Source organism: Carcharhinus amblyrhynchos, chromosome 19, assembly GCF_965287045.1.
Source record: "Carcharhinus amblyrhynchos chromosome 19, sCarAmb.v2.hapA, whole genome shotgun sequence".
NCBI lineage: Eukaryota > Metazoa > Chordata > Chondrichthyes > Carcharhiniformes > Carcharhinidae > Carcharhinus > Carcharhinus amblyrhynchos.
In genome coordinates, this window is record NC_137342.1 from 25,726,944 (window position 1) to 25,750,136 (window position 23,193).

Here is a 23,193-nt window from a genome sequence, read left to right on the forward strand (position 1 = left end):
GGGAGAATGTACAAACTCCACATGGTCATCCGAGGCTGGAATTGAACCTGAGTCTCTGGCACTGTGAAGCGGCAGTGCTAACCACTGTGCCACCATGTCATCCAATTATATATTATTCATTGTAAGAATAACAATTCATATTCAGCCTCATGTTAATGAAGGTTAAGTCAGTCCACCTACTGGAAATATGAAGCAGTGTATGTAATGGTATGTGAAGCTGTGTATTTTATTCTTCCTCATGTAAAACTGATTTTGAAGAAACAAGTAATTGAAAATACAAAGAAGGAAGATCAAAATACACCAAGAAATTTGCTATTCGAGCCACACATTTTTAAAACTGAACTGCAGTTTGACCTTTGCTTATCAAGGCTGACTTCCGCAATCGATTCTCTAACCAAACTGCCTTAGTATTTCAAAAGTCAAAGTTCTAGTATTTAGATATGCTTATATTGTTACAGGCTTGTGTGAATCACTCTTCCAAGCTTTGGAAATTGCCCTGTAGGAATTTAGACTGCATCTGTTTTCTGCTGTGCTCAATTTCCAATAATCTCCAGCTCTCCAGAAGTCTGCTAGGTATGTGATTGGCCGGGTGTCTTTTGGAAGAACTAGTAAAATCTTATCACCCACCAGAAAATGAAAGTAACTTTGAAAAACATTGTTAAAAGAGAAATAAATGTCATTCCATCATCCTGATTCATATATTGGGCGTTGGTGATCCCACACCTCGAGTATTGATGCCCTTATCGGAGGAAGGATGACTTTGCTGTAGAGGGAGTACAGCGAAGGTTTACTAGCTTGATTCCTGTGATGACAGGTCTGTCATATGAGGAGAGACTAAGTCAGTTAGGATTATATTCATTGAAGTTTAGAAGAGTGAAAGGGGAGCTCATAGAAACTTATAAAATTCTAACACGATTAGATAGGGTAGTTTCAGAAAGAATGTTTCCGATACTGGAGGAGTCCAGAACTAGGGGTCATTGCTTGAGGAGAAGGGATACACCTTTTAGGACTGAGATGAGGAGAAATTTCTTCACCCAGAGAGTGGTCAATGTGTGGAATTCACTACCACAGAAAATAGTAGAGACCAAAACATTGTCTGATTTCATGAAGATATAGCTCTTGGGGTTAAAGGGATCAAGGGATATGAGGGGAAGGCAAGATCAGGGTATTGAATCTGACAATCAGTATGAATGGTGGAGCAGGTTCAAAGCGCCAAATGGCATTCTCCTGCTTTAATTTTGCTATATATGTTTCTATGTATCTGTGTATTTCCAAAGTGGAAAACACCTCCTCAAGTAACTACAACACAAGGTAATCAAACTTAATAATTGGAAACAGTTCAAGTTAGAAAGTATTTATGATGTTGAACTGGTGTCAAATTTGCGGTTCCAAGGATTGATTCCTAAAAGAATAATTACATTAGCAGTATATAAAAAACGTTTTCTTCTGTTTCAAAGTGTATTGTATAAATTGCTGATCTGTTAATTGCCCCCAAAAATGGGTACATGCTGAATTAAATTCCCCTAACCTTTCAATTCTCATTGAAAAAAGAAGCTCATCCACTTAATGGTTTTTCCCTTCATTCCTTTGTTATTTTCAAAATCATGCCTTCGAGTGACTGACTCATCGAGCAATGACACTGATCTGGTCAACCTCAGTGAAAATATTTATCATCTCTCCACTCAGCCGAGGCTTTAGCGATTCTTCAACCTCCTCTACAGTTAGGATTTTCCAGTCCCTTTGCAGTGAATAGAAATTTGGCTGAGCACCAAATTCTCCATTCTCGCTGGCAGCAGTAGCAGGGCATACGATTCCAGGGAATTCCGGCCGTGGAAAATATGATGCAGGATTTCTCATGTTATCAATTTCTGCCTTGCATTTAACTCCTGAATGCCTGTACTTACTTTTTGTCGTACTTTGTGGAGGGAGTCTTGCAAGTCAGTGCAATGGTCACTGCTTCCAGTCATCCAGCAGAGGTTTACACTAACCTCCACAGGGCAGGCAGGTTCCCAGGCCAACTCCTGTGTTACATGATCATAGGTTATGCCATTCCAGAGTTCAGCCATATCTGAAGTCAGACATCAGAAACTGGGTTGAAGAATATTTGCAACTACAATACAGGCTGTTACCGTAGGGTCCAACAGGCATTATAATCATACAAGTGAACATGAAACTATCAGCAAAAGGTAAACATTTTTAATGTGTCTTGTTCTCCACCTGTGAGTAACAGGATTAAAATTCACCAAAAATTACCTCTAAAAATTCAAACTGAACCAATAGTTCAATTGGGTTCTTTGGGGTGGAATTTTCCATTCCCGCCTGCAGCAGGAAGCACGGCAGATGGGGAAACCAGATTGCTAGGAGGCCACAAATCAGTTTCCCCCAACATTAGGAAGTTGGATTGGAATCTTGTTCTCCCAACTTTCATAGCAGGTTAAAGGCAGGTCAAAGGGCGTCCTGCTCTTCTAGGTCGGGAGACCCACTTGCATCTCTTTAATGCTCATTAAAAGCCCCCCCACACAGCAAAATCCTTGCCCCTTCCAAATGTAGCACACCGCCAGCAGGAAATTAAATGGTTCTGCTTCATAGCAAGGTAGACTACCTGCAGTTCAATAGACACTGCTTTCTGCTTCCTTCCCGCCCATGATGTGCAACCATTTGTGAAACCTTTTACTTCAATGGAGTGTAATGACATTACAGTTATTTTATCTAAAAATAAGTGCATAAAACTTCAAGTTAAGATGAATATTCATCCAATCTATTAAACCCAGTTACTGTATAATCTACCAGGTAAAGTTATTGAAATAAAAGTATAAAGAGACCAAAGAAACAAGATTTTTTTTAAGTTGGGAAAGGATTGAGGTGAGTAGAAAACAGGTATCTGGGTTATAATTATCAAACCTAAGGCCCTTGATGTATTACTTCTTCAAGGACATACTTTTATTCTCAGTCTAAACTCTTCCATTGTTCACATACATTGGGCCAAATATTACAGAGGGGCAGACATGGAACCAAGTTGCTACGGTGCCAACCTGCTCCACGCCAGCCAGCTCCACAACTATAACACACTGCTGACGGACGAAACAAGGGATGAGTTGGACATCCACCCTCACAGGGGACAATGCCTCACCCTCAAGAGCTGCTGGCCAATTGGATTGGCTGGTAACTCAAGTCAGTCTCAGCAGCACCAAGAGAGCATCACGGATGGGGCTGCTAGAAGACTGTCCATGGATTCCCAAAAACAGGTGACCCTGGGGCATTGCAAAGGGAAGGTTTGGGCAAGACAGGGTGGGTTCTAGCTAAGCTGAGTTGACCCTGATTGGCAAAGAGCAGCCCCAAAAGATTAAACCCCCTTCTTTCCTGCCCTTTGAAAAATGGGCTGCCCACTCCCGCCCAAGTGCCAAATGTTGTATGGCATGGGCAACGTATTTTTTTTAATTTGTTCGTGGAACATGGGTGTTGCTGGCAGGCCAACATTTAATGTTTAATTTCACCCCCAATGTATTTAACTCAGTCACTTAGAAAGCACACAGGAATAGTTTTTAATTAAATGCTTGGCTTACAGTTTTTAAATGGACAAAGTTGCACCCTCCTGGCATCAGGCAGTACGGACCAGCCCTGGAAACACAACAAAGCACAAATACAGAGGGTTCATTAGAAAAGAGAAGATTGTTTACAAGTGGGAAACAAGTCGTTGCTACAGTAAAAAGCAATAAAATGAGAACCTTAGATTAAATCTAAAAGAATAAAATCATAAAAGAATATTTACAGATCTTATAAGAACACTGAAGGTTTTTCTTCTTTCATAGATTTGGGTGTCACTGGCAAGGCCAGTATTTGTGGTCCATCCCTAATTGTCCTAGAACTGAGGGGCTAGCTAGGCCATTTCAGAGGCAGTTAAGAGTTAAGAGCATCCCACCCTTTGCCCTATCCCCATAATCTATGCATTTACCATGGCTAATCAGCTTAACCTACATTCATTTGGACACCAAAAAGCAATTTAGCATGACTAACCCACTTAATCTGCACATATTTAGACTGTGGGAAGAAACCAGAACCCCCAGGGGAAACCCATGCAGACACAGGGAAAATCTGCAAGCTCCAGGCAGTCACTGAAGGCCAGAAACAAACCGGGATCCCTGGCATTGTGAGGCAGCAGTGCTAACCACTGTGCCATTGTAATGCCCTCAGTACACAACAACTCATTAATTTATTTTCCAGACGTAGATGAATATTTCTCCTTTAAAATTTGAAGGACAAGGATATTTATTTCTTCAGTGGAATGATGGAAATACAGCACTGTAACAACACATGAATTACCTCAATACACAAACAGGGCAATATCTCAGAGTATGGCAAAGTGACCTCTTTGGAGTCATGGACTTTAATCTGTAAAAAAAAATACTTTTAGCAATCTCACGGTGACAATAAATATCCAATTACATTAGAGAGTAAGGAATCAAATATGCAGCCCCAACGATTGTGGAGCCTGGAGAGGACTGAGTTAGGGATGAGGATGACACTTGATGTGGAATCTGAGTGCAGGGAGATTCTGCTCCATTTTCCAATGGCCTTTCCATTTATCCAGGATAAGTCGCCAGACTCCGAAGTTTTAGTTTATTTAGATTTATCTATTCATGTCATGAGTAGGCTTACATGAAAACTGCAGTGAAGTTACTGTGAAAATCCCCCAGTCGCCACACTACAGCATTTGTTCGGGTACACTGAGGGACAACTTAGTATAGCCAATGCAGCACAGCTTTCAGACTATGGGAGCAAACAGAGCATGATGTGGAGATGTCCGCGTTGGACTGGGGTAAACACAGTAAGATGTCTCACGACACCAGGTTAAAATCCAACGGGTTTATTTAATAGTAAACCCACAAGCTTTTGGAATGCTGTTCCTTCGTCAGGTGAGTGACTCAGCTGATGAAGGAACAGCGTTCTGAAAGTTTGTGGGTTTACTATCAAATAAGCTTGTTGGACTTTAACCTGGTGTTGTGAGACTTCTCACTGAGCAAACAGAGCACCCAAAGGGAACCCATGCAGACAGAGAGAACTGTGCAGACTTTGCACAGACAGTAATCCAAACCGGGAATGAAATCCAGGTCCCTGGCACTGTGCGGCAGCAGTGCTAACTAACCACTGTGCCATCTTGGAGGGAGCTCTAATGCTTTCCTGAAGAGTCATATCTTTTAAATCCTGTAAAATGCTTCAGTGGAATTCATGAGTGACTACTGCAGTTGCTTTTGACTGTAGTAACTGATCTTGGTGAAGGCTGGCAACAAAGCTACAAGAACAACCAAATGATGGCTTGGGAGGATGACATGGCATCACTCCAATTCATAAAGACTAATTAGTAGACTAATTAGTAATTGCCTTGATAAAAACCCACCCTTGGAAAGTGGGATGGGGTATGCAGCCTGAGGTTAGGGTGGGTTGGGGTTCGAATCAACTGCACTTGAACGAGTAGAACAGACCATGCAGAAATTTTGGCACCTAAATTCCATTTCCTTGGATAAATATTGAAAGAAAAAACTATGCTTATTTACCAATGCATTGATTCCCAAATCTTCACAGGTAAACCATTTGTGACATAAACGCACATTGTAAGCATGGTCTTCTGCAATGTCAGAAACTTGAATGGATAATGTCTTCTGTTTTTCGTTAAGAACATAGTCTAATTTACCAGCTGAAATACAATAAAAAAGTTAATAATACTTTATTGAACATTCAAATTCTACTGAACTGTCAGCTGATAACTTGAGCATTTCAGTTACTCTATGGCAAAAGTCAGTTTTGTTTCAAAGGGTATCAAAAAAACATATACACCATCATGCAATTTACAAATTATAAATCATACGCATCAAGAGCCAGACATGAGAGACTAACACATTTTTATAGTGTGTTGTATTTTGATAAAATGTGCACTACCAAAGCCAGTGATCATGTTGGAATTCAATCCCGATATATCTTATATTTTACTCTGTGATGTAATTGTAAATCTGCAGCACAATGACCTAAGCCATTCCATTGCAATGTTATTAGGCATAAAACAACCACAAAGGGTAAAGTAAAATCATGGTTTTGTTTAAGTATTAATAATACAGAGGCCCCAAAGGATCCAGATATACAAGTTTCAAATCTCATGACTGGCTGAGGAATTTGAATTTAATTAAATATTCAATCTGGAATTTAAAAAAAAGTCCCACTAATGGTAACCATGAAACATCCCAACTGTTGTAAAATAAACCCTATCTTGTTCATTAATGTGGTTCAGGGAAGGAAATCCTCCACCTTTACCCCATCTGGCCTACATGTGACTGTAGACAGACCCATAGCAATGCACTTTGCTATTTAACTGTCCTCTGAATCGGTAGGCTGCCAAACTATTCAGTTGTATGCAAGAGAGGTCAGCTCATTCTGCCTTCTCGAGGGCAACTGAGGAAGGGTAAAAAATTTTGGCTTCATTCACGGTGACAACATAGCAATAAAATAATATAAAATAAATTTCTGCAGGGTGGAATGGGCAAAAAAAACCCCAAAAGGACTAGCCACCAACTTAGGGGGATGAATGGTTTTGTCTCTGTGATGAGAGGCTTAGAGATTGGGGAGCCAGGAAAATAGGGGGAGGCAGCGCCGGGATGACACCCCAATGTGTTTGTGTTGGTCTCTGAAATTCCTTGGGGGATACTGAGAATCAGTTTGAATGCCCACTCCATGGAGATGGGCAACTAATTACACTGGTTAATACCCCCATTAGGGTGACATTGTGGCCTCACCATCGCTTTGTCATCGCGGAAGATGCCAAATCAATGGAGAGTGGGTTTCCTCAGAGCCCGCGGCACCATTCCCAAACGGAATGCAAGTATGAAAGGCTCCAAACACAGCTGACCCTGATCCAGTACCGAGGTTTGCCCTTCTGGCCTGGATTTTATTTACTACTTCACAGCTGTGCAGCCCAATAAAACTGCCCTCATGTTGAGGTGCCCTTGCCATCCTGACTTTACTCAGCAGCACTCAGTTCTCCAGAGCGGCTGATAGTATGGGTCAACGTCACAGAGATCCCGCTCATCATCCTTAATAAAGTAATATAAAGTTTATTTATTAGTCAAAAGTTAGGCTTGCATTAACACTGCAATGAAGCTACTGTGAAATTCCCCTAATAGGATAATAAACACGGAGGCAGCCACTTAGGAGACTACCTCCTTACAAGATTCCTGAGTCAACTTCGCCACTGACAAGAGAGGACTTGACACCAGGGTCCCAAAGCCTGCTGCAAAATCCGGCCTCAAATGTTTGAATATAGAGGCCAAGGAACAGGTTATCCACCTGCCCTTTAGGTCACACAAAGGAATTTCAGGAAAAAAACCAAAGAAAATGATGAAATAGCAGAGCTTGAAATACTTATCACATGAATCATCTAATTTATTAGAGTATTACCGTACCCATGCAGGATGGGATACTTCTTCCAATCTCTTTATTAGTGCAATCTGAAATAGAAAAAAAAAGAACCAGTTAAATTCAAATGATGTCAAACTCCATACATGAAATAAAGGATAATCATACAATTCTATATCTTCCCTCAAGGTAGAGAAATCCACCTTCTCGTCATGGGGAGTAACAGGGGCCATATATAATTTATGTATTCATCCACATGTGTGGCATAATGGCACAGTGGTTAGCACTGCTGCCAGGGACCCGGCTTTAATTCTGGCCTCGGGTCATTGTCTGTGTGGAGTTTGCACATTCACCCTATGTCGACATGGATTTTCTCTGGATGCTTCAGTTTCCTCCCACAGTCCGAAAGATGTGCAGGTTAGGTTGATTGACCATGATAAATTGACCCTACTGTCAGGTGATTTGCAGGGTAAAGATCTGGAGTTATGGGAATGGGGCCTGGGTAGGATTGTTGTTGGTGCTGACTTGATGGGCCAAGTGGCCTCCTTCTGCATTGTAGGGATTCTATGATATCATTATTTGCATCTAAAGTTATCAAACAAATATGGTAACAGGTTGCTATCCACTTAAGATGGCAGCAATTCTAGTTTCATATTAGTAATGTTCGCCTCAACTAAATTTCACCCAAGATTTGCACAACAAAAGGGAAGCTTCAGTCAACAATGGAAATGATTTTAAATCACACATGATGTTCATGAATCTCCAGCACAAATTTACCATTTTACCTCAACTGACCAAAGAAAAAGGCCCAGATCATCTGGTCACTAGATGGCCATACCCTGGAGGTAACCCTTTGCTTGGAACCCACCGAAGCTTTGAATTAAAGTCACAGACTTCAGCAGTCATGTTGGCTACTCAGAAGGATAGTTCCCCAGGAAAAGTTAGAAAGATGAAAACTAGTGCTAACATCTGGGTAACTACACTACTGAACCCCCCCCACCCCGCCCTTGCAACCTCCCCACCACCTCACCCTGCCCCCCCCCCTCAATACCCTGCCAACTCCATAAAGGACTAGTCCCCCAATCATACCTGCACCACACAGCCCCACACCAATTACTCTCCCCACCACTTAACATCTGACTATCCATCCCATCTACTTACCTGCCATCCACCCCCCCCCCCACCCCCACCACTCCCTGCCCTACCTTATACATTTACCATTTTATCTTTTCTCCATAGAAGTCCAAGTGTCTTGGGACATGTAAACTTACAATATATTCGGCAGTCGGTGCTATAAAAAGGGGTTGTGGCTTGAATTCCCCAACACTGCTAAATCACAAAAGGAGTTACTTGGAGCCAGAAATATGGAGCTACAGTGTAAGGGAGTATGAAAGGAGTGGAGTAGTAATTTGATGGTAAATGCCACTCCTCAGAAGATTCAAGCTGATATATCACATCAGAAATAACCCAATGTAATATCAAGGCAGGGTTGATATGACACACTTCAGTAAGTTACATTTGTTCTTACCTCCTACGGGGTGCTCCTGTTTTAGGAGAACATCACAATAGTAAGGGATTGTTTTCAGTGTCACATAAGTATATTCGGCCATCACAGCACTGAAACAGTCATATTCAATTTCTACCTGTCTCAAAAACATTAAAAATGTTATTTGTCATTTCCTCATGCAATGTATTCATGACAATAGAATTTGGTATTCAGGGTCATTTTTATTTAAATCTGTGAAATTTTAAGATTTAGGCCAAGGTTCTCCATCCTCATCCATGGCTGGGATTCTCCAGTCCTGCTGCAGTGAATGGAGATTTGGGCTAAGGGTCAGCTTCGCCATTCTCACTGGCAGTGGACTAGGTCCATTCAAAACCGGAGAATTCCAACATTAGCCTAGAAATTCTACCATGCTCAAGAAACATTGCTGTTTGCAAGCCCCAAGTTTAGCTATTCTCAGCAGCAAATTTTAAAAATAAATAAACATATCAATGTTCACAGTGGGAATAAGAGTAGGCCATTCAGTCCTTGAACCCTGTCCTGCCATTCACTTAGACAATGATTATAGAGCCATAGAGTCATAGAGGATTACAGCGTTGAAATAGGCCCTTCGGCCCAACTTGTCCATGCCACCCTTTTTTTTAAACCCTTAAGCCTGTCCCAATTGTCCGCATTTGGCCCATATCTCTCTTTACCAACTTACCCATGTAACTGTCTAAATGCTTTCTAAAAGACACATTGTACCCGTCTCTACTATTACCTCTGGCAGCTTGTTCCAGACACTCACCACCCTCTGTTTGAAAAAATTGCCCCTCTGGATGCTTTTGTATCTCTCCCCTCTCACCTTAAACCTACGGCCTCTAGTTTTAGACTCCCCTACCTCTGGGCAAAGATATTGACTATCTAACTGATCTGTGCCCTTCATTATTTTATAGACCTCTATAAGGTCACCCCTCAGCCTCCTATGCGCCAGAGAAAAAAGTCTCAGTCTATCCAGCCTCTCCTTATAACTGAAACTATCAAGTCCCGGTAACATACTAATAAATCTTTTCTGCACTTTTTCTAGTTTAATATTTCTTTCTATAATAGGGTGGCCAGAACTGTATACTGTTAACCCGAACTGTACACAGTTAACCAGAACTGTACACAGTTAATCTGCATCTTCACTTGATTCACCCTCAACTCCATATGTCTAATTAAACCCTATCAATCTTAGTTTTGACATAAATAGACTAAGATTCAATAATTTTTTTGGGGGGAGGAGTATTCCATATTCACACTGCCCTTTGAATGGAGAAGTGGTTCCCGACATAACTCCTGAATGCTTTAACATGAAGATTATGCCCTTTTTTCTTGATTTCTCCCCCACCAAAAATTGTTTCTCTCCAATTATCCTATCAAATTTTTAATCAAATTAAACATCTCCATCAGATCACCCCTCAATCTTCTATTCTCAAGGGAATGTAGTCTATTTAACCCTTTCATTCTTCACCATCCTTTCCAAACGTCCCAAATGGGAAAACATCTGCAAATCACACGGCACAGCATATTCAAAAAATGCATCGGATTTATTGTTTGTATAAAACCAAAAAGACAATTTAAGTTGTCACAAACCAAGCTTATGGAATCTTTATCATTTCCACCATTTCAGACATATTTCCATGATTTTCCCAAAACTGTACCAGAATGAAATTATATCCCAAATAGCAATGTTGACAACAGTGTGTAACTATAAATTTAAAAGCATCACCACCCGTGTTAAAATAGAGGAATGTGATACACATATGAAACATCAGTGCAGCACTGCTATCAGCAATAGTAATCTCTACCTAATAAAAGCAAATTACTGTGAAATCTGAAACCAAAAGAGAAAGTGCTGAAAAATCTCAACAGGTCGGGTAGCATCTATAAACAGCAAAAATAACTGACATTTCAAGTCCAGAAGCTTAGACAAAGGGTCATCTGGACTCGGAACGTCAGCTCTTTTCTCTCCTTACAGACGCTGTCAGACCTGCTGAGATTTTCCAGCACTTTCTCTTTTGGTAATCTCTGAAGCCAGCAGAACATTAAGGCCAATGATAAATAATAAAATTATTAACTTTATAATCTGAAGCACAGAGTACAAATAAAACTGTTAAATCACTGGTTAGGCTTCAGCTGGAGAACTCTGTCCAATACAGGCACCACAGCAACACGACACAAGAAGATTAGATGAGACTGACTATAATGATACCAGTATAAGGGACTTCAGTTATGTGGAGGGACCAGAGAAAATTGCATTGCTCTCTTTAGAGCAGGGAACATTAAGGAGAGACTGATTAGAGGCATTCAAAATTATGTGGAATTTTCACAGCACCCAGTTAAAATCCAACAGATTTATTTGGTAGCACAAACTTTCGGAGTGTCGCTCCTTCTTCACCTAATGAAGGAGCAGCGTTCCGAAAGCTTGAGCTACCAAATAAACCTGTTGGACTTTAACTTGGTATTGAGAGACTTCTTATTGTGCCTACCCTAGTCCAACGCTGGCATCTCCAAATCGTGTGGAACTTTGACAGAGTAAATATGGAGAAAATATTTCCATTACTAGGTGGATTGGTTACAAAGGGCACAGGCTTATGCTAATTGGCAAAAAGAAACAAAGACGAGATAAGGGAAAACATTGTCATGCTGCAAGTCACCATGATTTCATAGAATCCCTACAGGGCTAAAGGAGGCCTTTTGACTCATTGAGCCTGCGCCGACGACATACACCCAGGCCCTCTTCCTGTAACCCCATGTATTTACACTGCTCATTTACTCTGACTCAAAGGGACAATTAGCATGACCAATCAACCTAATCTCCACATCTCTGGACTGTGCGAGGAAACCAGAGCACCCGGAGGAAACCCACGCAGATACAGGGAGAACAAGCAAACTCTACACAGACAGAGACCCAGGGCCAGAACTGAACTAGGGTCCCAAGTGGTGTGAGGCAGCAGTGCTAACCAATCTTCCCGCCGTAATTTCCAGGGCACTGCTTGAAAAGTTGGGAGAGGCAGATTCAATCGCAATTTTAAAAATGAAATTAGAGCAAAGCTTGTAGAGCCAACCAGAAAGAACATGAAGTGGGATTAGTTAGGTAACTCTTTCAAAGAACTGGCATAGGGATGATGGGTTGATTCACTTTCTTCACTGCCATATTGTTTTGTTAATTGTATTATTCATTACTTGCTGAGTATTATGAAACATTAGACCCTCCGAGCTTGAATAGATTGTTGATGGGATGTTCAACACCAACAGGCAAATCAACATTTCAATAAGTCAGGTATAGTGGTGAAGGAAATATATCCTAAATAGTCATTATGTCTTCCCTCCTGACAGGAATCTTTTTATATTATTGACATTTCACTGACAATTTCCAGCGTTTGAGTATAATTTCCCCTTTTTTAAAATTGCCATGATTCACTCATGTCCATTGGTATCTCCTTCAGGGCATAGGTGTCCATTGGACATATCTGCTTCAGTAATATGTCACAGCAAAGCATTCAGCAAATGACTAATGATCAAAGGGAGTATATGAACAGGAGATCTTCAAACACAAGATGGGAATATTTAAGGCACTATTACTAAATTCCTGCTGGGATTATTATAAGGCGAAGGTATTTAAAAATCAGCACATTAGAACCATCATAAGTAACAATGGCAGGAATTTGACCCAATTATCTTAAACACTGGAAGCTTGCCAATCAGGAATTTCCTCATACTTACTTACTAAATCTTTGGCGCACCTACTGAAGTTGTATTTAAGAGGTGATCATTCACACAGCTAAAATTACCATGTAGTTTGGGAAAAGACCATACAAGAAATGTTAAACACCCTTTTGTACAGAGTATACAATGACCTACTATTTTGTATAAAGACAATGCTGAAACTTTACTGACTGATTCATCTAACACCATTGCTTTAAAACTGCTTCATAAAGAGTAACTTGGGTTAAAACCTCCCCAGCTGGCCCTCTTTTCAAAGCTAAATGTCAGAGTGAAACATATATTTGGGCATTTATTTTCCAAGCCCGTACGAATCAAAACCAAAAAGGTCAGAGATGATTTCCTATATTAATTCATCTCAAGGTACACTGAATCTAAACTTCTGGTTGGGATCGCATCAATATTTGGAGTCAGATCCTTTCTTAGAACTTTAAGAGTAAAGCTGCCAGATTTTTGGGAGCTCCTATATGTTCCTTTAAATACATCAAAAGTATCAAACCAATTATACAAGCAAGTTGTTAAATCTGTGGTCTGAATCTTACTTTTGGAAACTTCCAAATAGATTCCAATTTGAATTTAATTAGCCTCAAGGGGAACATACCCACTTTCATCTCTGTTGTTCTAATTATCAGATTATTTTGCACCGTGTCATCAATGATAATGATTTTAATTAATTTTTGAGACATGTAAAGTACATCACTTGTACCACCTCAGGCTGTGTTAAAAGAACAGAGGAAATAGAGGCTGGAGTAGATCTTCTTCACTCAAAGGGTGGTGAATCTCTGGAATTCTCTGCCCGTTGAAGTGGTGGAGGCTACCTCGCTAAATGTTTTTAAGACGCGGGTTGATGGGTTTTTGATAAGAGAGGGGATTAAGGGTTATGGGGAGAGGGCGGGAATGTGGAACCGAGCCACAACAGATCAGCCATGATCTTATTGAATGGCGGGGCAGGCTCGAGGGGCCAGATGGCCTACTCCTGCTCCTATTTCTTATGTTCTTATATGGCCAGTCAGACCAGCTCTCCCATTCAGTATGAACATGGCTGATTTCGGCTTCATAAGAACATAAAAACTAAGAGCAGAAGTAGGCCATCTGGCCCCTTGAGCCTGCTCTGCCAATCAATAAGATCATGGCTGATCTTTTTGTGGACTCAGCTCCACTTACGTAACTGTTCACCATAACCCTTAATTCCTTTACTGTTCAAAAATTTATCTATCTTTTCCTTAAAAACATTCAACGAGGTAGCCTCAACTCTTCACTGGGCAGGGAATTCCACAGATTCAACCCACTTTCCCGTTCACTCCCCATTTCCCATACCCCCAATCTGTCGATCCCAGCCTTAAATATATCCAGTGACACAGCTTCCACAATGCTCTGGGGTAGAGAATTCCAAAGATTCACAACCCTTTGAGTGATTAAACTTCTCCTCATCCCAGGGCTAAATGATGGGCCCATTATCCTTAAGCTGTGCCCATTTGTTCTAGAATCCCCAGCCAGGGGAATAACGCTTATCATGCCCTTTTGTAATCTTGAATGTTTCGATGAGATCACTCTCACTCTCCTAAACTTCAGAGAACATGGATCCAATTTACTCAGCCTCTCCTGACAGAACAACCCTGTTATCCCTGAGTGCCATGTGCCTTCCAGTCATTAGGTATGTCTAAGCGACATGTCAACTACATTTCACATATAAACCAGATTACAGTCACACATCGGCCAAGATGGGCAAAAACAGAAAGTTTCCTTTCCAAGAGGATTTTATGGATTAGATTATGGATTTTTATATTACATTTACAGAAGCCAGCTTTTTAAATTGGCAAAATGTATAACTTGAATTCTACTTCTCAGAAGAGCCATGTACCTTTTTGGACTCCTTTCTCAAGGGAGAATTGAGAGGGTGCAATGAACGTTTGATTCTTGAAAGAAGAACATTATCCAATGGGAAGAGATTGAGCCGAATGGGCCGATTTTCCCAGGGATTTAGAAGAATGAGAGATCATTTCAATGAAATGCTTGACAAGGGCAAGTGCTGAGAGGTTGTTTCCCCTAACTGGTCATTTTGAACTGAAAAGAGGAGAATTTCTTTGGAAACCTTCAGAGCTCTCCATCCTAGAAGGCTGTAATTTAAGTACATAATTAGCCACAGTCCACAAAGGCTTTTCTCGAGGAAATCTTTTAGCTATCATATGAGGAGCACTATTCTACAAGCATGAGGCCTCCATGAATTACCACAGCCAGTATAAGGTTGGCATCATTCTGCATCACATGCTGGCCAATTGAGCTAACCGACCCCTTAACCACTAAGTGTTCAAGACCAAGTACTAATAGATATTTGGACACCAAGGGAATGATGGGCAATAGGAAGAGGGTGAGGAGGTAAAGTTGATCAGCCAATATCTTACCGAATGACAGAGCAGGCTCAGGGAATCAGACAGCCTACTCAAATTCCTATGTTTTTGAGGACCTATTGCAGAAATAAATAGCTACAGAAACAGACTAAAGTCTGATCCTGACCCCTGGATTACAAAGCCAATAATTATAATCCCTACTCTCTTGTACTATTACTATCAAACATAATGGGTCATAAGAACATAAGAAATAGGAGCAGGAGTAGGCCATCTAGCCCTTCGAGCCTGCCCTGCCATTCAATAAGATCATGGCTGATCTGAAGTGGATCAGTTCCACTTTCCCGCTTTCTCCCCATAATCCTTAATTCCCTTATCTATCAAAAACCTATCTACCCGTGTCTTAAACATATTTAGCAAGGTAGCCTCCACCACTTCAACGGGCAGAGAGTTCCAGAGATTCACCACCCTTTGAGTGAAGAAGTTCCTCCTCAACTCCGTTCTAAACTGCCCCCCCTTATCTTGAGGCTGTGCCCTCTAGTCCTGATTTAGTCTAGTCAGCTTTGTGATAATTTAAGATAACAATGTCTGAATGACACATGCAACTATTAATGTACAAATCGACCAGCAAATTATAGATACTCTGAATTGTAAATCATCACAAATTACTGGACAATTTGCAACTTGTTACCTTCAGAAAAATCGTATCTTCCATTTGGCATTTTATGATTTTTATTAAGTTGCTGCATTTGCACATTAATCTTCCATTAAACTCTCCACAGAAAGTCGTAGCAGTAATTGCATTATCTTAGTAATTAGCAATTCCTTCTTTCCTAGATAGCAAAGAATTATAAGCACGGAGTCTCATTCCTTCTGTTTGTCAGTTGTTTTAGGAGTTTTTTGAAAAGTGGAAATGTTTGATATTTTCTTACTTTTCACTTCAGTCTCTTTTTCTCTCTTTAGTAATCCAATCCTTTAGGGGCGGCATGGCAGCGCAATGGTTAGCACTGCAGTCTTACAGTGCTGGAAACCCAAGTTCAATTCCAACCTTAGGTCACTGTCTGTGTGGAGTTCGTAATTTCCCCAGTGTCTGCATGGGTTTCCTTCAGGTGCTCTGGTTTCCTTCAGGTGCTCCTGTTTCCTCCCACAGTCCAAATTAGGTTAAATTGATTGACCATGCTAAATTGACCCTGGTGTCAGGGGGATTAGCAGGATAAATGAGGGTTGCACGAATAGAGGCTGGGTGGGATTGTGATTGGTACAGACTTGACGGGCTGAATGGCCTCCTTCTATACTGTAGGAATTTGATGATTCCTCTATATTTTTCGTAAGTCATTTGATATTGAATTCACTGTCCTCCTTATTCCCTCCCCTTTTTTTTCCAATTCTTTAACCTCATATGCTAAGAAGAAATTGTGGTGGTCCCATTGTTCACCAAGATCTCCAATTTCTGTTCTCTTTAACTATGACAAACTCTCACTTCCAACAATCTTGTGCACAAGAAAAAATTAGAAGCTAGACATGCAATTCTAAGTCTGACCATTGGGATGTGTTGCGTAATGGCAGCATCTGGCCCAATACAGTGTTTTTATATTGCAGTGTAATCAAAATTAAGACTTAAATATTGAGAAATTCAAACTTACAGGATGTGCTGTAAACTTCTTGTATGCATGTTTACTGAATTTCACAACAACACATTGGTATTGTGAGGTGCTGACTGAAATCGAGCACATTTCCACACCACGGATATGTTCTGAAACACAAGAGCAAAGTAAATGTAAGAACATTCTTCCCAAAATGATAATTGAGAGAAGTGGAGGGGAAAGAGGCAGTATTCTCAAAGACAATGTTGGTACTTTGAATAGGAGGTGAGTCACTTACTGGCTGGGATATGTGAGAATTTAATGCTTCCCAATAGGAGTGATCACCTGCTCATTAGCATCCAGTTGGTAAGCTCTCACACATCCCCACAGGCCAATCAAGTACAGTGTGTTCAGGTCACACAAGATATGCTGTACTTGATTGGCCTGTATCTCGTGTGTGATCTGAATGTATGGTACTCGATGTGTACTTGATTGGCCTGTATCGCAGGCAGAATGGTGGCACAGTGGTTAGGGCTGCTGCCTCACAATGCCAGGGGGCTGGGTTCAATTCCTGGCTTGGGTGACTGTCTGTGCAGAGTCTGCACATTCTTCCCATGTTTGCATGGGCTTCCTCCCACAATCCAAACGACATGCTGGTAAGGTGCATTGGCCATGATAAATTCTATGTAAGTGTACCCGAAAAGGCACTGGAGTGTAGCAGCCAGGGTATTTTTCACAGTAACCTAATTGCAGTATTAATGTAAGCCTACTTTTGACACTAATAAATAACCTCTAAAACTTTAAGTACAGTGCACTCAGGTCACACTGTCATTTTTTTCCTTCAGCAGCTAAGGGTCATTAAAACATCTTTAACACCTTACAATTTAGGATTTAACCACATTGAGTACATCCCCTTTCTTCGTCCTCATTCCTTATTTTCTTTGTAACTTTCACTATTATGTTTTATTGCCATAAGAAGCTCTTGTTATTGCTCAGCTGGCAAATGCTACACTTGTCAGAGGTTCCACTTTCATCTCCCTACTATTCATCACAAAAGGGAATCAAAGTACATGGGATAGGGGCAGGGAATTTAATCTGAGGTGAAAGGTCAGCCATGATCTTATTAAAGGGTGGAGTAGGCTTGAAGGGCTGTCTGGCCTACTCTTCCTCCTATTTGTTATGTTTTTTCTTCTTATGATTAGATGCTCATCTCCAACCCGGCAGAAAGAATTGTTTTGAGTTTCAGGTGACAGTATTAGAAATGCAGGCATTTTTAAGAGTAAATCAGAGCCAGCTTCAGAGTGTGTTGAGAGCAGGTAATGCTCATTGAAACCTGTATTTAAGAGCTGGGTTTTCCCCAGTAAGGAGTGGATGGGAAGGTGATGCAGAAGAAACGAGAGGAAACTGATATTTGTATTGAACCAGCTCTTTCTCTCTACCTTTTCACACCCTGATGGCACATAGGTCAGACATTCATCCGTTTCTGTAGCTAATTATTCCTGGAACAGGCTGCCAGTCTGTCGCCAGGGGCTTATAGCACGAGATGTTTTACACCACATCGATGCATAGTGCCACACACATGCACACTTAGACAAAGGGACAATTTAGCATGGCAAGTCCACCTAACCTGCGTGTCTTTGCACTGTGGGAGGAAACCAGAGCAACTGGAGGAAACCCGCGTAGATATGGGGAAAGCAAGAAAACTGCACACAGTGAAAGCATGAAAACTGCATCCCAGGATAGAATCGAACCTATTTCCTTGGTGCTACGAGGCAGTACTGAACTATAGTGTGACAATAAAACAGTAAGGAATCACTGCTGCCTGATTTGGAAAATGGAAATCCACCCGTGAAACATCAGATGTCTCCATATCCATGCTGTTCTAGAAACCTATGGTAGCAAACGTGATTCTAGCAGAGTGTTTTGAGTAACATTCATTGCCATTTTCTCCCCAGATATACGACAATAACACAATTTCCACTTTGTGCTTCTTCTGATAGGAAAAACCAACAACATGATGAAGGAAGTTATACTGCACAATGTTTAAATTCAAACTTGTGATCAATTTATTGGAAACAAAGAATTCAACTGCTTGGGATTTGGGATTGTCAACTAGGTCCATATGCTATAAGTAAATTGGGGCAAATTTTACCGTTCCAGGGGAATCGGAGTGGGCGAGGGGGCAGACCATGGAGAGGTCTGTGGCCTCAGGCGAGATTTTCCCGTTTCGGGGAGAGCAAGGCCGGAAGATCCCACCTATTATCTTTGGTGTAGGTGTATCGGCAGAAGAAATGGGACAATAAAGTTGATGACTTGTGTGGTCTTATCACCGGATGTTTTCTACCAGCAAGTATTTAAGTTGAAAATTAACTGAAATTTCCACAAGGATTCTCTGATGTGCAGCTGGCTAAAAACATCCACAGAGAAACAAAATGTGCCTGGCTGAAAACAGCTGCTGAACAGCTGGGAGAATCTTACAGAAATTTTCCATCAGAATTTAAAAACTAAAGAATATAGACCTATGCAATTTTCAGAATCTAAATTGCTGGACACACACACTCACTGCAATAAGGATGTGAAATTCTTCCAAATTTGTTTTCAAGTTTTTGATGAAAGTACAAAAATAATTACCATCGAGTGTCAATGTCCCTTTAACTTTCAGGTATATGGAACATTGCCTCTCCTTGATGCATTTCACCACTGTAAATATTTTGAGATCCTCCACAATTTTTGAGGACAGGGATGATGAACGTTCACGGCAGGGTCTATTGTGTTTACCTGCAAAGGAAATACATTGCACAATATTGTTGGTCATGTACGTGTTATCAGACATTTTAATGTAAACCATATTTAGTGGTTAGCCTCATGTTTGGTTATCAGGATGTCCCAACCAGTCCTAGTTGAGAGTTAAGAGCCTGAGCTCCAACTATGCCTCGAGTTTCCTTACTTATCTTTGTTGGAACACTTATACCACAAGGTCAAGGAAAAGACCTCAAACTAACTTCTCAGGGCAACTAAGAGTGGTCAATAAATTCCAACATTGTCCACAATTCCATAAAATATAAGAATTCTGATGTGTGCAAATGACGGAAAGATTATGGGGCGAATTTTTCCATTCCACCCGCCACGGGAATTAGAGTAGACCAGGGCAGACCACGGAAAGGTCCATTGACCTCAGGTGGGATTTTCGGGTTTCAGGGTGGGTGGCGGCTGGAAAATCCCACCCTATAATTATGATATGACTTCTTGTTTCATACATATGTCTCTATCAATGCAGATGTAAGGCTAAACAATGCAACAGCACAACATATAAATCCAGTGCCTTGACAGTGGGGCTCCATGGGGCTGGATTTTCCAACAGTGTTCGCTCTGAAACCGTAAAATTCTGCCCGAGGTCAATGGACCTTTCCATGGTCCGCCCCTCACATGCTACAATTCCCGTGGTGGGAGGAATGAGAATATTTGCCCCCGACTTTCAGAGATCAGGCAACCAACAGGTTTGAAATATGAAATTTCACTTGGAACTTAAATGTTATTTTGTGCCACACAATAACACAATGGTGCTGAGAGATAAGTTTGATGCAGTTTACACCAGGATTACAGAATAAAGCTAAATAAAAATGATTAGCTGTCAGTCATAGAATCCTATGGTGCAGAAAGAGGCCTTTCGGCCCATCAAGTCTGCACCAACCACAATCCCACCCAGGCCTTATCACCATGCATTTACCCGAGCTAACCCCACTGACACTAAGGGACAAATTTAACATGGCCAACTCACCTAACTCACACATCTTTGGACTGTGGATGGAAACTGGAGCATCCGGAAAAAACCCACGCAGACACAGGGGAGAATGTGCAAACTCCACACAAACAGTGACACAAGCCAGGATTTGAGGCAGCAGCACTGACCACTGTGTTACCAGGAGAATCACAGTAAAATAGCCCCCTTAGTGGCAATTTACTGCTTTACCATCATGATGGTATTGTGAACAGTTTTCTAAAAAAGAACTGTTTCATAATTTTTGTAGAATTACCAGAATAAATCTTCACGTGTGCATTTACATTGGTCACTAAGCATAGAAACAAACAAATTTGAACACTGATATTGGTGAAACAATTAGAGAATAGAATCAACAGGACAGAGTTACTTGTTCCCCACCACTATACTTGATAGGAACAGTGCACTTCTGTTCCTCGAGATCCCAATTTTGATCACCAGAATTTCTTGCTGTGGCACAAGGACACATTGCTCCGGCCAGGAGCTAGAAGTGGAGATCAACAACTAGAAACCCTGATTAAGGTCCTTCCCAAAGACTTTGAGGATCAAAGTTTCGAGGAAGTCGACTTAAAAATTTCTAATTGGCCACCTATCCTGAATCAATATTCAAAACAGAGAGATGATAAACTATATTTTGTTTTCCATTTGAACGTATTTCATGATTATAAAAGTTTGGGATATTCATGTTGTTAAACTAACATTCAGGCACTCAGTGTCAGCATTGAATAACCCTTGACAAGGTACAGAACAAATTGATGCAGGATAAAGTTTTTGCCAATCTTGTTACCCAGTAAGAAGATTATTGCTTCAGCTTCAGAAGAGTGCCTCCTGCAACTCAAACGATTTCATTATTAGTTCATTCTCCTGGGCAACTGGATGAAGACTGTTCAAATTCATTTCCTTAGAAATGGCTGTGACTCATTAATTAGCCTAGTTCTAAATTGAATGAAAGCGATAACCCACTGCACCATCCAATTCCCATACCAATAGAGATTTCCTAATGCTCTTGCTTTGAAGGCCAGCTTGTGCTGGGGGGCTATTTCCAGTCAGTGCAGAGTACTCTGATAAAAATTCAGATGGCTGTTCTTCATGCAACAGGGTCAGAAGGGTGGCAACAGTGAAAGGGATGATAGTTGAGCTGGCTTGCTTGCTTTTCCATTTCTCCAGGATCTTAGCAGTGCGGCCAAATAATTAACACGCTCAGCGTGAGGAACCTTGCTGATCCATGTAACATAGTGGAAGACTAGATGGTGCCTCATTAAGCTGTTGGAGGAGTTCCTTCGCATCCTCTTTTTCAGATCGATACAAGAGTAAATAGGCAAGTGCAATGGTTGGTGTTCCCTATAGCATGATGCCCTTGAGGAAATCCATGCTGAGTCATAAGCAAGCAATGTTTACTGTTTATCATCAATGGGGCATTAAATTTACTCATGATTAAATCAGCAGATAATTCTCAGTTAATTGAGAATGCTGATAATAGTATGTATGACAGGAATAAGGTAATATAAATTCAACTTTGATTAACTTGATTTCTCATGCACGGAGTGGTGGGTGGTGGGGTGGGTGGGGGGGGAGTGTTGATGTGATACAATTGAGGGCAGGAATTAACTGGAAAAGGCTGAAGCAAACTGACATGGTGGCACAGTGTTTAGCACTGCTGCCTCACAGCACCAGGGACCAGGGTTCGATTCCAGCCTGGGGTCACTGTCTATGCAGAGCTTGCACATGCCCCCTGCGTCTGTGTGGGTTTCCTCCAGGTGCTCTGGTTTCCTCCCACAGTCCAGAGATGTGTGGGTTAGGTTGATTGGCCACGCTAAATTGACCTAAATTAAAGTGTCAGAGGATTAGCAGGGTAAATGTGTGAGGTTGTAGGAAAAGGGCCTGGGTGGGATTGTGGTTGGTGCAGATTCAATGGGCCAAATGGCCACCTTCTGCACTGCAGGGGTGACTGTGACTGCAGTAAAGGGCTTCTATTCTGCACTGGACAACATTCATCCCTCAGTTATCAGCAACATCTCGCAGGGCAGGAGAGATTTCACCTCCGCTAACACAGGAACACTCAGTAACAGCATCAAAGCTGTTACCAGGAAGCCTTAATTAATTTGGATGAAGGCCTCGCCAAAATGGTACCAGTTTATTCAGACCCATTTGCTCCACCAGTAAATTGGAAATTATTTTACTGTTTAAAAAGTAATACTTACTAAAAGTCATGTTTTTGCTTTTGCATTGGAGACCCTGAAAGAACAAAAACCAGAATTAAAGATATTTTCTGCCCAGTTTGTGCACGTAAATGCATGTTTCAGTGTGCATGTGGATAAGTATGTATCTGTGTTATAGTTTATCCAGAGTCACAATTGTCATGGCAACATGCACTTTTTACATACATGTTGCAGTCAGGTGCTATGGACAGTGATGGTAGAGGCTGTAATATTCTTTCCATCACATGGCCAACCAGGTATCTCCCCACTCTTACCACCATTACGGTAAAATAGAATAAAAGTGGGAGGTAGCAGCAGAGCATGCTTGCCAAGAAACCAAGCTGCAACTCAGCTCAGTAGCAAGTAAAATTGCTTGGAGAGCAGTTGTCCTGGATCATCTTGACTGGTTTTGTATTTATATAGCATGTTAAAACATCTCTTAGAAGCATTTTAGAGCACATAGCACATTAGGAATTGATTTGAGGTAAAAAAAAAGTTCTCCCCCAAGACCTCAATTAAGTATTGAAAGGCCTGGATAAAGTGGACATGGGAAAGATGTTTCTACCCCTGGATGTTTCCAGGAGAGACTAGGATCCAAGGGCACAGTCTCAGAGCAAAGGGATGGCCCTTTAGAACT

The 23,193-nt window shown here is 41.2% G+C and overlaps 1 protein-coding gene across 1 annotated transcript in view; it reads right to left on the reverse strand.

Annotated features, from left to right (window-relative positions):
• The window catches only part of LOC145355633 (interleukin-17 receptor E-like protein), a 45,663-nt gene that overhangs the window by 16,722 nt on the left and 5,748 nt on the right, over positions 1-23,193 (reverse strand). The window contains exons 2-10 of the mRNA XM_080207873.1: positions 22,560-22,593; positions 19,212-19,358; positions 16,641-16,750; positions 8,930-9,044; positions 7,449-7,493; positions 5,553-5,692; positions 4,321-4,389; positions 3,564-3,618; positions 1,905-2,068 (exon numbers count right to left, since the gene is read on the reverse strand). Of these exons, the coding sequence (XP_080063999.1) occupies positions 1,905-2,068; positions 3,564-3,618; positions 4,321-4,389; positions 5,553-5,692; positions 7,449-7,493; positions 8,930-9,044; positions 16,641-16,750; positions 19,212-19,358; positions 22,560-22,593 (879 nt within the window). The remainder of the gene's footprint in view (positions 1-1,904; positions 2,069-3,563; positions 3,619-4,320; positions 4,390-5,552; positions 5,693-7,448; positions 7,494-8,929; positions 9,045-16,640; positions 16,751-19,211; positions 19,359-22,559; positions 22,594-23,193) is intronic.